This window comes from Podarcis melisellensis (assembly GCF_964234715.1).
Source record: "Podarcis melisellensis genome assembly, chromosome: 9".
In the NCBI taxonomy this organism is placed as follows: domain Eukaryota; kingdom Metazoa; phylum Chordata; class Lepidosauria; order Squamata; family Lacertidae; genus Podarcis; species Podarcis melisellensis.
In genome coordinates, this window is record NC_138541.1 from 71,910,330 (window position 1) to 71,925,297 (window position 14,968).

The 14,968-nt window shown below is 41.7% G+C and overlaps 1 protein-coding gene across 5 annotated transcripts in view; it reads left to right on the plus strand.

The window, feature by feature from the left end:
* Positions 1-14,734, plus strand: part of LDB2 (LIM domain binding 2) — a 229,033-nt gene extending 214,299 nt beyond the window's left edge. For 2 of the 5 annotated variants that reach the window (XM_081925734.1, XM_081925732.1), the window contains 4 exons: positions 3,063-3,186; positions 3,692-3,840; positions 6,805-6,947; positions 12,718-12,854. In XM_081925734.1, coding sequence (XP_081781860.1) covers positions 3,063-3,186; positions 3,692-3,840; positions 6,805-6,909 — 378 coding nt within the window. In that variant the 3' untranslated portion in view covers positions 6,910-6,947; positions 12,718-12,854. Of the gene's footprint in view, positions 1-3,062; positions 3,187-3,691; positions 3,847-6,804; positions 6,948-12,717 lie in introns of all 5 variants that reach the window. The other 3 variants (XM_081925730.1, XM_081925733.1, XM_081925731.1) reach the window with 2 other exon arrangements.
* Positions 14,735-14,968: the final 234 nt, after the last annotated feature.

Here is a 14,968-nt window from a genome sequence, read left to right on the forward strand (position 1 = left end):
AGATTCTGCAAAGACACTAAAGAAGATTTCTGCCTGAAAAATAGTCCTTCTTGGGGCAATTTTGGTGTAATGTAGTTTGCATCCCTTTTTAGGAGAAACTTCATAGACACACAATCCATACACTCTTATTGGTATGATCCTGCTCATGCACTGCCAGTAGACTGCATCTGGTTTAAGCAATATACAGAATTATGTCTTTCTTTGATGCTTTTTTAGGATTTAAGGGCTGTTTCCATTCTAGGTTTTCAATTTAACAACTTACAGGATTTTAAGGGGGAAATATACTTTTAAGAAATACGCTGAATATACTTGCCGTATGGCATGCATATTACTTTTTTTAAAAAAACACCACTGTATTCCTTGCTTAAAATGCAAAGGCCAACCAGAATGAATTAGCTCACTTGAAAGTAATTTGCATTTCTCTTCCACCGTAACAAGCCAAGTGAGGGTTTAGGTTCCTTAGCTGAGTTATTTCTGCCACCTGGTGCCCAGAACTGGTAGAATTACAGTAGCTCCAGTTTCCAATGGAAATATAGGAATGATTGAAGACAACCAAAATATGAATGAATATAACCAACCGAGAATGTCAATATTAGTTGTGTACTCCAAAAACTGATCTATTCTTATATGAAATCCCAACTGAGTACAGAAAAACTAGCAGACATAATACATTCCAAGATGGATCTGTTTATTAATTATAACTCCAGAGCTGGACATTTTTATTATGGCGGCAAAATGTTTCTCTCTATATATCTGTAAATAAAAGTTAGTACATAAACTTGGAGATGTGGGTTATTTTAGGACAACCTTATTATCTGAGTTTCGCTCGTGTGATATGTTTGCTAATCATAAATGTAGCATTAAAAAAAAATGTTTGGCAACAGGCACGGCAAAAAACACACAATTGCTATAAAAATGCAAAACTGCCGATCCAACACTACAACCATACAATCTAAATTTAAAGAGAAAAGTCTGCAGCAAATACTATGCAACCTTTCTCAAGTGAATGCTCCAAAGAAGGATTGCTTTGAAGTACCAAATTGATTTTTCTGGGCAGCCCATTCCAGAAATGGGTTCCCTCCGCTCAGAGGGCCTAGGTAGTCACCACCTACCTCACCTCAGAATATGGAGGCACTCACACCTGTTGAATGGGCAGCTTTCTGCCAGAGAAGACCATCTTTCGAATCCCAAGACATTAGGACTTAAGGACAAAACAAATGCTGCAGAACGAGGGTCAAAACCTGAGGTGGTAGCAGAGATTGCACCAGGTTGCAGGTGGGAAACCACGTTGAGTTATTAGGTAACAAGAAAAGAAAAGTAGATTTCTAGATGTTTCAGAAAGGTTTGAAGCAGAACATGCCCCCCCCCGAATGTCCAGGGATCCTCTATTAGGCTGAAATCCTCCTCATAATGGGTGAGTTAAAATCTGAGGCTGATGAGGAATAGCTGGAATGGCTAGATAATAATAATAATAATATTTTATTTATACCCCGCCCTCCCTGGCAAACCGGGCTCAGGGCGGCTAACACCAAATACACAGTAAAAATGTTCAAAACAAAACAAAAAACACCAAACAAACAGTTGATTAAAATATAAGTTAGAATACAGTTTAAAATGCAGCTTAAAATGCAGCCTTGTTTTAGTGGTAGCCTATAGAACAAAGCCATAAGGGGAGAAAACATCAAATATTCACCGGGGCCAACTATCCATGCTGTTCCTACATGGGCCAGCAAAAAGAGCCGAGGGAAAATTTATATACAAATCCCATATAAGGGGTTTCATTTATAAATAAATAAATGAGTGAGTGAGTGAGTGGGTTAGACTGAGTCCAAACCAAAGGCCAGGCGGAACAGCTCTGTCCTGCAGGCCCTGCGGAAAGATGTCAAATCCCATAGGGCCCTAGTCTCATGTGACAGAGCATTCCACCAAGTCGGGGCCAGTACCGAAAAGGCCCTGGCCGTGGTTGAGGCCAAACTAACCTCCTTGGGGCTCGGGACTTCCGAAGTGTTATTTGTGGACCTTAAGGTCCTCATTGGGGCAGGAGAGGCGGTCCCGTAGGTACGAGGGTCCTAGGCTGCATAGGGCTTTAAAAACGAAAGAAAAACGAAAACGAAGCCCTCTTCACTCCCTAGAACCCCCATGCTCCTTGTATGTGTGAGCCCTGAGCAAACCAGCACCTCCTCGCTTCACCCCACTTCTGGTGTGCTCATCCTTCTGGCATCCATGAAGTTAGTGTGGGAAGGACAGTGAAAGCACAGATTGCGAACAGAAAGAGATGCATAAGCCTGTGTATAACAAAAAGTAAAATGAAAATTGTAGAGGAAGAGAAATAAGTTAGCCTTGAGGTATGAAAATGTTATATTCTGTATGTTTCCTTCCATTCTTTATACACCTGTACAACAGATTAACACAGGTTACAGTATTCTCCAGGAGATACAAAAAGGATGCATTTCCATAAGAAAAAAAAACACCTCCCAAATCCTCAGTTGGGCAATAAATTTATTTGAACCAACCAAAAAGTCACAAAATAGGGAGCAAACATTTGAGTTTCCAACAACTCTTAATCTATTAAGACGTTGCACAAAGCTGGGGGGGGGGCAGATAAAAAGCAAAAAACTTATGGCCATAGTGTCGGTTTTTAGACTCAGTTCCAAGATGAAAACTGCAGACTATAGCAGTCTCCATGTGCTGCATGTGTCAGCTTGCACAGCTAGAATTCTGGGACAAAGAAGCAATGGCTACTGCCTGTTTTTGAAAGCTCAAGCGCTGGCTGTTACCCCAATCTCTTCTGCTCAGAATACAACTCAAGCCAGAGAAGAAATTGAGTTGTCCTGCTCACCTCATATTTGCAGCAAAGCTGCATTCTAGATTCCTGAGCCCAGAAATGTGAGATTCAACAGCGTCACTGCTTGAAATGCATATCACATAACTCTCTGTTTAGCAGAAAGCATAGGAACCAGAGACTGGGGCGATAAGCTGAGTTTCAATTCAGACTAGAAGTATGTTTTTCAGCAAATGCAATTCCTTTTAAATTTGCTTCCCTGCCTTCTTTCTCTTTGCAGTTGTGTGTAATATTGGAGCCAATGCAAGAATTGATGTCAAGGCATAAAACCTATAATTTAAGTCCTCGAGATTGCCTGAAAACATGCTTGTTTCAGAAATGGCAGAGGATGGTGGCGCCTCCAGGTATGACGCTGTACATTTCCCATAGACCTTTGAGAGAGTCCTCGCCACAGAAATGTTAGCTCTGGCCAGATCCATGTCGACCCATCACTTGGTCAGCTAACACTATGCATTGCCAGATGTAGTAATTAATTGGCTGAAGGTGTCAGGATCAGGTCCCCTTGGCAGCAGAATCAGCAGCAGCCATTGTCCCAGTGGAAGATGACTGATGGGTGTCTGTGAGGAGAATCTCCTCTAAAGAGGAGCTATGAGGTGAACGACTCCACTTCACACCACCTCAGGGAGCTATTTGGGTTTGAGATCTATAAATGGTTACAATTCTATATCGGAATCATACCCCATAATTTAAATTTGCTTTGAGTTCCAGGCTAACGTGTCCAGTGTTTAGCAGATTCGTTCAGCACGCGGGAATTTTAAACCAGGGGAGGAGAATGCCATTGCTTGTCACTCGTTTGCCGGCCCGCACTGAGAGCTGTCACTCATTTTCTCTCCCGTGTGTCTACTGTAGCAGAGCCTACAAGGCAGCCAGCAACCAAACGGAGGAAAAGGAAAAACTCCACCAGCAGCACGTCCAACAGCAGTGCCGGGAACAACGCCAACAGCACCAACAGCAAGAAAAAGGCGGCGGCAGCTGCAAACCTGAGTCTTTCAAGTCAGGTACCTGTAAGTCTCACCTTCCTGTTAGGCCTCCATATAAGATGATAACCACACACACACACACACACAATTCACATAGGCCAAGAGCCAAGCAACCATAAAATGGTTTCTGCATGTGTACTGCACTTTTTAGTCCCCCTTCTCTAAACGGCATTTCTGTATTCAGCCCAGAAATGCTTCCATTCACTTCTCTGTAGATGAGGAAAGTAAAGCTGATAAATGAAAAGGCAATCCATTGCCTGCAGATGACCACTTCGTGCTAGAAAAGTGGCTAAGTCAGCTCCTGATCCTGGACAGTGCTGAGTACAGTGGTACCTCAGGTTAAGTACTTAATTCGTTCTGGAGGTCCATTCTTAACCTGAAACTGTTCTTAACCTGAAGCACCACTTTAGCTAATGAGGCCTTCTGCTGCCGCCGTGCCGCCGGAGCACGACTTCTGTTCTCATCCTGAAGCAAAGTTCTTAACCTGAAGCACTATTTCTGGGTTTGCGGAGTCTGTAACCTGAAGCGTATGTAACCTGAGGTACCACTGTATTGTGAAAATTCTGTTCTTTACAAGTGCCATATACAGGTGTTCCTGTGAACATTCAGCAACAGCCTCTGGTGTCTGAAATTTCCCCAGGTGTTACCCAAAAGTACTTTTAAGCATAGCTTTGGAAGCATAATCACTAAAAAATCACTTAAAAACAAGAAAGTCGAGATTATCAGGGAAGTGTTTTCTGCACCTAGAGCTATGTTTTTCTTGCCTGAAACTGAGACACATCTGCACTCCCGGCATTACTGGTCAGCCCTCCTTCTCCTTCCAATTAGTCAATGATTACCCCCACCCCCAAGAGACTCAGGTGGCACTGTGGTCTAAACCACAGAGCCTAGGGCTTGCCAATCAGAAGGTTGGCGGTTCGAATCCCCGCGACGGGGTGAGCTCCCGTTGCTCAGTCCCAGCTTCTGCCCACCTAGCAGTTCGAAAGCACGTCAAAGTGCAAGCAGATAAATAGGTACCGCTCCGGTGGGAAGGTAAATGGCGTTTCCGTGCGCTGCTCTGGTTCGCCAGAAGCGCTTAGTCATGCTGGCCACATGACCCAGAAGCTGTACGCCAGCTCCCTCTGCCAATAAAACGAGATGAGCGCCACAACCCCAGAGTCATCTACGACTGGACCTAACGGTCAGGGGTCCCTTTACCCCCCCCCCATGACAAATTATGAGAAGAGAGTCTCCTTCTTGCCAGTGATCGCTGCAAAGGTATGCCACAACAACAACAACAACAACAACAACAACATATTATTTATACCCTGCCCATCTGGCTAGGTTTCCCCAGTCACTCTGGGTGGCTCCCAACAGAATATTATTATTAATAAAAATAATAAAGCGATAAAACATCAAACATTTAAAACTTCCCTAAACAGGGCTTCCTTCAGATATCTTCTAAAAGTCAGATAGTTGTTTATTTCCTTGACATCTGATGGGAGGGCGTTCCACAAGGCGGGCGCCACTACCAAGAAGGCCCTCTGCCTGGTTCCCTGTAGCCTCACGTCTTGCAGGGAGGGAACCCCTTGGTGCTAGTTCCCAGTGTCAGGGCTGAACGACTGGGGTGGAGACGCTCCTTCAGGTATCCCCATGAGGAGCCTGTTGGACAAAGAGGACATTTCAGACAGCTAGGAAATAATCTCATCATGGAAGAAAATGATTTTCCAACCCCCATCTAGGAGCTTCAGGAAATGAAGCTTTAGTTCTTTTTAAACAATCTAAACCTCTCCCAAGATTTTGTTTGTTTTACCTTCTATAATGAATATATTGTGGAAACTCTTAAGTCAGGTTTGCATCACACAGTGGTTGACCAACTCCATGAAATGTGTTGCTGTTTATGAAAAAGCTTTTTTAAACTTATAGTGCGTTTAGAAACTGATGGTATTTTGAACTGTTGCCTGTTGTCCCATTTAGTTGGTTTGTCATTCATTTGTTCCTTGATGCCCTGGCGTAAGCCCTTTGGCATTCCCCATTACTGGTCTAAGCAGGTGCCCCAGTCTCAAACAACTCCACATCCTCAGCTGTTTTGTAATCAAAAGCTGGCAACTATTTTCCCCACATATATATTTTCCATACTTCAGGGATTATGGACCTGCTCTTTGAATCAGTTTGTTTTGGGTGGGGGATAATACTAAATATTAGAACAGAATGGAAACATAATAATATTGATTCCCGTATTTTTCGCTCTATAAGACGCACCAGACCACAAGACGCACCTAGTTTTTGGAGAAAGAAAACAAGAAAAAAATATTCTGAATCTCAGAAGCCAGAACAGCAAGAGGGATCGCTGTGCAGTGAAAGCAGCATTCCCTCTTGCTGTTCTGGCTTCTGGGATAGCTGCGCAGCCTGCATTTGCTCCATAACACACACACACATTTCCCCTTACTTTTTAGGAGGGAAAAAGTGAGTCTTATAGAGCAAAAAATACGGTATATTCATGAAGAATCCATTCACCTTACAAGGTGGTTGTGTGCCATATTTACCATGGACCTGCACATTCTGTTTTTTTTTATAACTCAACAAGCTGCCATGGGGTTGTTTAAGGGTAAAAACAAAGAATTTTTGGTAATTTTTTGTGGTAACGTAGAGAGTTCCAGCAGTACAGCTGCCTTTGGCCACACTAAACCAAGCACAGCCTTCAAGTGGGGTCTTGTTCATAGCTGTCAACTTTTCCCATTTTTTAAGGGAAATTCCCTTATTCCGAATAGGATTCCTCGCATGAAAAGGGAAAAGTTGTCAGCTATGGTCTTGCTGTGCTCCATATTTTGCAAGCATAGACCCACCTGTTCATACACTGACTATTGCTATTTGTAACCATGAAATGAGCGGATGTAGCTGAATCTTGCAAGCTGCTGTGACTAGCCCTTAGCTGTGTGTGTCCCCTGCAAAAGAAAGCCCTAGGGTTTAATTCTTGGATTCTGCTTCTCAATCCATGAGCAGGAGCTAGGAGCACTCCAACGCTGCAGCCTCAACCCTGGGAGGGATGGAGCCTTGTGTCATTCGACAACAGTAACCCCTACTGGCCAATTTAAGGAGAAGCATTGAGGGGCTGTAAAAGGAGTCACTTCCAGTCCTCTTCAGAGGTTGGTGGCTATTGCACTAGGGAGTTGAGATGACTTGGTGTGGCATTAATTGGCGGGTGTCTTTGGTGTTGCTTTCCAAGGAGCAGAGGGTCCCACTGTGGGGCAGAAACAATGCAGCTGAGCCAAAGAAGTGGACAGAGCTTCACTGAAATCAACTGGAACATTAGTTGCAAGTCCAGTTGATTTCAGGAGGACTTGACACAACTGGTTTCTCTGGATCAAGACCACAATGTGTGTTTTTTTCTTGATTGGTACATGGAATGAACACAGGGCATTTGCATCTTGTAGTGAAAGCTTTGCTATCTTTATGAGATCATATGCCAAGATACAAAATAAAGCTGTGGCATAGCTCCAAGGTAGACAATATATTCTAGCTAATACAAGTAACCTGCTGCCATTGATTGTGGAAGATAATAATACAAGTGGTTAAAAGAAATCCTTCTGATAACCACTGGCAGTTGACACGTTATGAAATGATCTATTCATTTAGTGGTACTTTACCATTCAAGCAGCCTTCAAAACTTTTGATTGTAAGGTAAAAAGGTAAAGGGCCCCTGGGTGATTAAGTCCAGTCGAATTTGACTATGGAGTGTGGCTTTCAAACCAAGGGAGCTGGCGTTTGTCCACAGACAGCTTTTCCAGGTCATGGGGCCAGCATGACTAAACCACTGCTGGTGTACAGAGGACCATGATGAGTTCCAGAGCACACAGAAACACTGTTTACCTTCCCGCCAGAGCGGTACCTATTTATCTACTTTCACTGGCATGCTTTCGGACTGCTAGGTTGGCAGAAGCTGGGACAGAGCAACAGGAGCTCATCCCATCACGTGGGACTCGAACTGCCGACCTTCTGATCAGCAAGCCCATGAGGCTCCGTGGTTTAGACCACAGTGCCACCCACTCCCTTGGTTTTGATTATGGACCTTGGCGGTGCATAAATGCTGTGGTTTTTGAGCTGTGTTCTCCAGAAGAGCAGTAATGACAGACGTGTGTCTCTGAAAGAACTTGCCCATCCATCTTCTCCTGCAGTGTATAACCACAGGAGAGTGTTCGTGTGACCTCTCTGACACACTCACAGTTGCTTGCAAGGGGCCTAGTTAGACTGCCAGGGCTGCACATGTACTGTGTGTACTTCAGAACTTCCTGGGCAAGCTAGTCAAGGCAAAAAAGATTCCCGGAAGTTCGGAAGTTTGAAAACCACTGCATTCATGTATCACTGTGGATAAATAATTCCATGTTTTCCCTCATAAGTTCTTGAAAGGGCCTCCTCAGATAGCTCCAGCTGCTCTCCAGCCTCAGTACCCACAACCTGCCCCCTTCCAGAAACCCACAGAATGAAACATGTATGACAACAATTTCTTCTAGATAAGGGAGCAGTTGTGTGCCCTTCCCTCCCCCGGGTATTCTGTACGGACTAAACTGGTGGTGATGCTCAAGGGCCTAGGTGCCTTCAAATGGAGATTAATACCATGCCCAAGGAATACAGAGAGATAAATCACAGACTGAACGACTCTGTATGTGGTTTACAAAAATTCACTAACAAATGTACGACGTTTTGACACCTTCTGAAACTTGAAATCTTAATAATATGTACAATGCCCAAATAATAATGACATGCGCAACTCAGTATTTCAAAGGCAAACAGTCAAAATGTGCCTGAAATAAGTCCATGAGAACAACTCTCTATATGGATACTTGTGCTGGTGTGATCCCAATGGAACTCTGAGAACAAGATACTCAGATTTCGATCTCTGTTTTGTGAATTTTCTGGTTGGCCCGAAAAGGAACTCTAGATTACAGTATATATAGCATGTGTATAAGAACCTCATTCAATGCAAACTTCAGACATTGACAAAAATTCTCAGCATAAGGAAAACTCAATGCATTATTACACTTGCATACAAGGGCAATTCAGCGCTCCACTAAATAATTCAGCTCCAACCTTAGAATGGCACTGTGGGGATTAGGCAAATTGATGGAGCCACAGAGCTATGAACCACAAAATCAAAATGAAGCCTCTCTTCTGCTCACAGGCAGGGCGCCATCGAATACCAGTTTCCAGGGCATTAGCAGGAGAAGGCAATTGCCTTCAAACTTTGTTTGAGAGGACAGCTACTGTTTGAAACAGGATACTGGACTCCAGCAAGGCTCTTCTTATGAAGTCCTATGTGCAAGGAAGTCCTGATTCACACAGTACTACCCTCTCTCCTTTTTTGAGAGGGAAGGATTGTAGAAGACCTGAGTCATCTGCCTTTAAACACATGCACCTCTCACTTTTGTTTGGCTCACAGTTCCTTTTCACTGTCTTTTTATATTTGGTAACACACCGCCCCCCCCCCAGTCCTTCTGATGAAGGGCCAGCAAAAAAATCATCATCATTTTAATGCAACAAACCATGTGTTTTTAAATATTGCTCCATCTATCAGTCCTTCTAGGTTTGTTAATTAATTTTCATGCCTCCCTCTGATTTCCTACCCTCACGCCGCAAAAAAAAATGTTTCCACTCTGGGTTTTTGTTTTGTTTTTAAACTATTTACGAACCTTCAATCTTGAAATCACATATGCAAATATTGTAATTAATTCTAGATATCCTGAATTTTAGAAGTAAGCCACCGCCACCTTGCAGTAGTTTCCAGAGAAAAGAAGACCAACGAAAGCAACTCAGAATCACTCCTTTGTGATGCTGGTTTGCTCCTTGCACAGAATTTTCTCTTCTCTCCGCATTGAATCTCTCTACAAACTGTTGGAAACTGGTGACAAGACTGTACTTTAATTAACCACGCCCCCTGTTTAATTAGTTGTTTAGGGTTTTGTTGTTGAAAATAGTTTTGGTAAAATAAAATAAAAAATACTTTATTTACCTTGAAGACATTTTATAACATACAAAAGAAAATACCCACTCACCCCCGGTGGGACTTTCTGCCTCTGTCCCAGACACCCACAGTCTAAATGTCAACAGAGGGGTTGGCAGAAGCACAGTTAATATCACCAAGCAGAGAGAAACTTTCTTCTTCTTCTTTTTCATTTTTTTTTACTGATTTTCCAAAATTTTAAAACAAAGAAACATAAATCTTAATTACACTTAATCCAATCTTAGTAACCTTGTTACGTTACTTCCTCAAATCCCCCAGCTGAATTTCAATGTATTTCAATGTAACAGTTTTCCAAAACTAATTTTCTCATAAAATTAACTTAATCACTTAACATCTTTCATTTCATTTTAAATTTAAACATGTTATTCTCTAACATTGCATATTAAATTCTAAGCCTATCTGGCATTTGCAAGTTTTTCCATTTAAGTTATCTTAACATATTTGACTAAATCACTCTTTGAATTTCATCCATTCCTCCTGGTATTCCTTCTCCTTCTGGTCGCGGACTCTTCCAGTCAGATCGGCTAGCTCCGAAAAGTCCATCATCTTCATTTGCCGTTCCTCCACTGTTGGGACTTCTTGTGTTTTCCAATTCTTAGCTAACAAAATTCTAGCTGCAGTTGTGGCATAGAAAAACAATCTAACGTCTTTCTTGGGCAATTCCAAACCTGTTATTCCAAGAAGAAAGGCCTCTGGTTTCTTAATAAATGTATATTTCAACATTTTTTCCAATTCATTATAAATCTTCTCCCAGAAGTTTTTCACCTTGGGGCAGGTCCACCACATATGATAAAAGGTACCTTCTTTTTCTTTACATTTCAGCATAGATTATCACTATTATGATATATCTTTGCCAATTTTACAGGAGTTAAGTACCATCTATACATCATTTTCATAATGTTTTCCTTTAACACCGTACATGCAGTGAACTTGACCCCCTTCCTCCACAACCTTTCCCAATCTTCAAACATTATGTTATGTCCCACATCTCTTGCCCAGTCTATCATTACAGATTTAACTTGTTCCTCTTTTGTATGCCACTCCAACAATAGATTAAACATATCTGTGAGGTTTTAGGCCTAGAGGTGGCAACTCATAGATGTACTGACTGAGAGGGAGTTCAGGACATAAAAGGGCAAGCGGGGACAATAGGTAGAGTTGTTATAGATAATACTAAGATGTTCTGAGGCAGTTGGGGCTTGACAGTATTGGTGAGAGGTCCAGACACTATTACACCTTCCCTTGCTTTTAACACAGCATTTACAACTGAATTATTTTCACCATTCAGTCCCTTGCAGGGTTTGTTAAAATGTCTGTGTACAAATATGAACTTCAGCGAGGGCTGAATCACAAGAGGCTTGCCAGTGACGCTGCGCCAAAAGATGTGCCCCATAGATAGGTTCTTTCCACTGAATGCTGTGGTTAGAGAATCTCCTTTAAGCCGTGAGCTCCAGAAATCCCTCTAGTTCCTGTCTGGCACTCTGTCTTAGTACTCCATGCTAGCTAAAGATCAGCGGAAAACCATCGATGTGCAGTTGTGGTTATGTGAAAGGACTGTTTGCACTCACAGCAGCAATGGGACAGATCCTTTTCTTCTTGCCCCTTCCGGCTTTTGACAACTGGTAGCTTCATCGGTGTAATTATAATTAGCGTTGCTGTCTTCCTTTTCATGGTACCAGCTGGACAGATTGGTCCTCTCATCGCACAGATTGGCAGCAGCATTGCCTACACACAGAGAGGTGACAAACACACCACAAAATAGCAGATGGCAGATCCAGGGCTTGTTGGCAATCAGGGTTTCTTTTTCCTTTTTGCTAATTACTTAATTAGTAATGCAAATTGTCAAATCAGTGTGAACATTGTTTTTGTAGGTTTTTTTTTTAAAAAAGCTCTACCTAAATTAATTACCATAATTAAGTGGTGAGATGTCAAGTGGGTTGCTTAGGGATAAGAGGTCTGAGTTCTGTGTTCCAATGACTGGTGCATTCAAAGTAGCATTTGTGAGCTTCGTTTTAGCTGCCGTAGTCAATGGCTAGAGAAATAGAGCAGAGAACCTCTGGCATAATCCATCTGGAAGTTCTCCTCCACAAGCCCCCTTGAAATGAATGGGAGTATACACGAGGACAGCAACGGCTCCTCTTAATTTCAAGGGTGTTTTGTGTGAGGGAAACTTACAGATAAAGTGTGCCTTTAATTTGAACATCTAAGTGTTGACACTTCACTCCTTTGTTGCTTGAAAACCGTAAAACCTGAAATAGAAATAATTTGCTGAATTTGAAAAGGGTCGCTGAAATCATTTTAAGCAACTGTTTAAATCCTTTCAGTGAAAGATTTTTTTTTAATGCACATTTTTTTTCCACCTGTTACCTGCTATTGTCTGTATTTTGAACTTGCGAGTTAACAACAGACAAAAGATCTGAGCGTTAACAACAGAGTAGAATCCTACCACAAGTTTCTACATGCATAGGAAGAACACTTTGTTCTAATTTTTTTGTATAATAATTTTAGTCCATTTTAATTACAATAATCCAATAGTTGCTGCATTAACACAATACCGAATCAAAATACAATCGAAAGAGCCCATTATCCCAACCAAATTAAATAATTTTGGGTGACTTCCCGTGTGCTGGGTTTCAGGGTACAAAGTTCTCATTTATTTCAGGTTCCATAATCTTGCTTAACCCAATTCCAATGGTTCTGATCTTGGTCCTTTATTTCACTTTGTTCCATTTTTGAGTCTTACTATTATGAAGGGCACTGTATCAGTGCACTATATCAATGGGGCTTGCATTCAGAGATACTTCTATGAAATGGGTCACTGATAGACCAATGACTATGTTAGGCGTGGGCTTTTTTCGAGGCATTTTTATATAACAAGTGTTGGGTGTTTTTCACAGGATGTGATGGTAGTCGGGGAGCCAACGCTAATGGGGGGAGAATTTGGCGACGAAGACGAGCGACTCATCACAAGGCTAGAGAACACGCAGTATGATGCAGCAAATGGCATGGACGATGACGAAGATTTCAACAATTCACCTGCGTTGGGGAATAACAGCCCGTGGAGCAGTAAACCTCCTGCAAACCAAGAAACCAAGCCTGAGAACCCAACACCTCAGGCTTCCCAGTAAGTTGCCTGAAGCAAGTCACCATTCCTTTATGACGACAATAACTCCCAGTTTTCAACAGATATAGAACCTATTTCTAAATGTGTACAGCTCCCTCTCTTTTTTTAAGTTAGGAAAATAATTTATAAGCTTCCAGATAGGTACCTTGGAAGCTCTTGCACATGACATGATACTCACACTGACCTCAGTGAAAAGAACTGAATATGTAAGTAGCACCTCATGAACATTGATTAAGACTCACATTTCAGTGGAAGATTCTTCCCAACTATGACCCCCCCTTTATCCTTTAAAGGCCATATCTAACAGAAGACCATTAGTGATCAGGATCTATTGGCCGTTTTAAAAACATGGTGAACAAAATACATCCTCTTTTCCAACTTGCTCCTGAGGAGGGGTGTGTGTGTACACACACAGTCATACCTTGGATCTCAAAACGCCTTGGCTCTCAAACAAATCAGCTCCCGAACAATTGAAACCCGGGAGTGTTCCGGTTTTCAAACAATTTTTGGAAGCCAAACATCCGGGGCAGGTTCCCACGGCTTCTGATTGGCTGCAGGACACACCTGCAGCCAATCAGAAATTGCGCCTTGGTTATTGAATGGTTCCAGGAGTCGAATATACCTCCCGGAACGCATTCTGTTTGAGAACCAAGGTAGGACTCGTGTGTGTGTGTTTACATGCAGTTTCCTTCCCAGGTTAGCCATTTTAAAGGGAGGAAACAAGATAGGATGGAATTTCATTAGGAAGAAAAGCTGTGCCCTAATAGGTTTTGTGTTTAAGATCATGAGAACAGTGTCCATGAGAACAGTGATTCTGCCTTTTAAAAATACGTCCCATAAAATGTACAAATATGAGCTTCCTGGAGTATCAGTGTTACAAATCCAATCGCCCACACATTGCTTGTTGCAAAGTACAATTCGTGAAATTAAAAATTATAAGGCCAGCAATATTGACTGATTGGAAGGAAATTGAAATCTGATCCAGACTTGGTTCTGATCCAAAGAAAATTGAAATCCCACGGAGGAGCTGTTTGGCAAACAGCATCCTTTAGACAAAGATAACGGGTGAGATTTTAGATTTCTGTCGTGGGCTACATGCATGAAAATCTGGATGCTGGATGGTGAAGAGGAGGCAGCTAGGGATATAATGGAGTATTGCTCTTACCCAGATTGGGGCCTGTGCTGCTTTAGTGGTCCCTGAAGAATTAACTTCTTAATTGTTTCCTGGCACAAATTGAGGCTCTCTCTGCCCTTGTTTCTTCCCCTCGTTGGTGCTGCCCTCCATTTTTTATTCTAGCAATTTTAAAAGCCCACTGCTTTACATTTGCAACTAATTACAAAAGCACCAAGACAGCTAAAAATGTAGTTTTGTTTCATCAAAGACCGGGGGGGGGGGGAATTGTGTGGAGAAAGACACCCATTCTATATGAGAGTTTATGCTTTGTAAAATTGCTGTGGAACTGAATTTTGAAAGCCATGTAATCCATTAATTTTGTGAGCAGTTTAAACAAAGACTATTTTTTGTGTTTTTATTATATCTTAAGTTTATTTCGTTGTTCTTTCATGCGATATTTCTTGTATAATACTTTTGTAAAGCCCTCCAAACTAATTTTTGATTCCAGTATATTTATGTGAAACTTTATAAAATAAACGAATTTTTTTCATTTACATATTAATATGTTCAATTCATCATGTAAAAAAAAAATACAGCGAGTCAGTGTGTTATACGATACAACTGTATTTTATGTATGCTTTGCCAATATGTGTGCCAATAAACTGTGTTAACAGAAGGGCTTTGTGTGCTTCCTTATCAACAGAATACACACACATTATTTTACCAGAGTGAAATATTTGAGCTGCCCATTTTCGTTTTTGTATAGCACATGTTTCTTCTAATGACTTTTATGAACTTACGGAAGAGAATCAACCATTAAAATGTGGATTTATAACAGTATTACAAAACGTAGGATGCTGCAGAGGAGAGTTCAGATGAGAACTCGTGCGTTTGTCATTTGAATTCTACT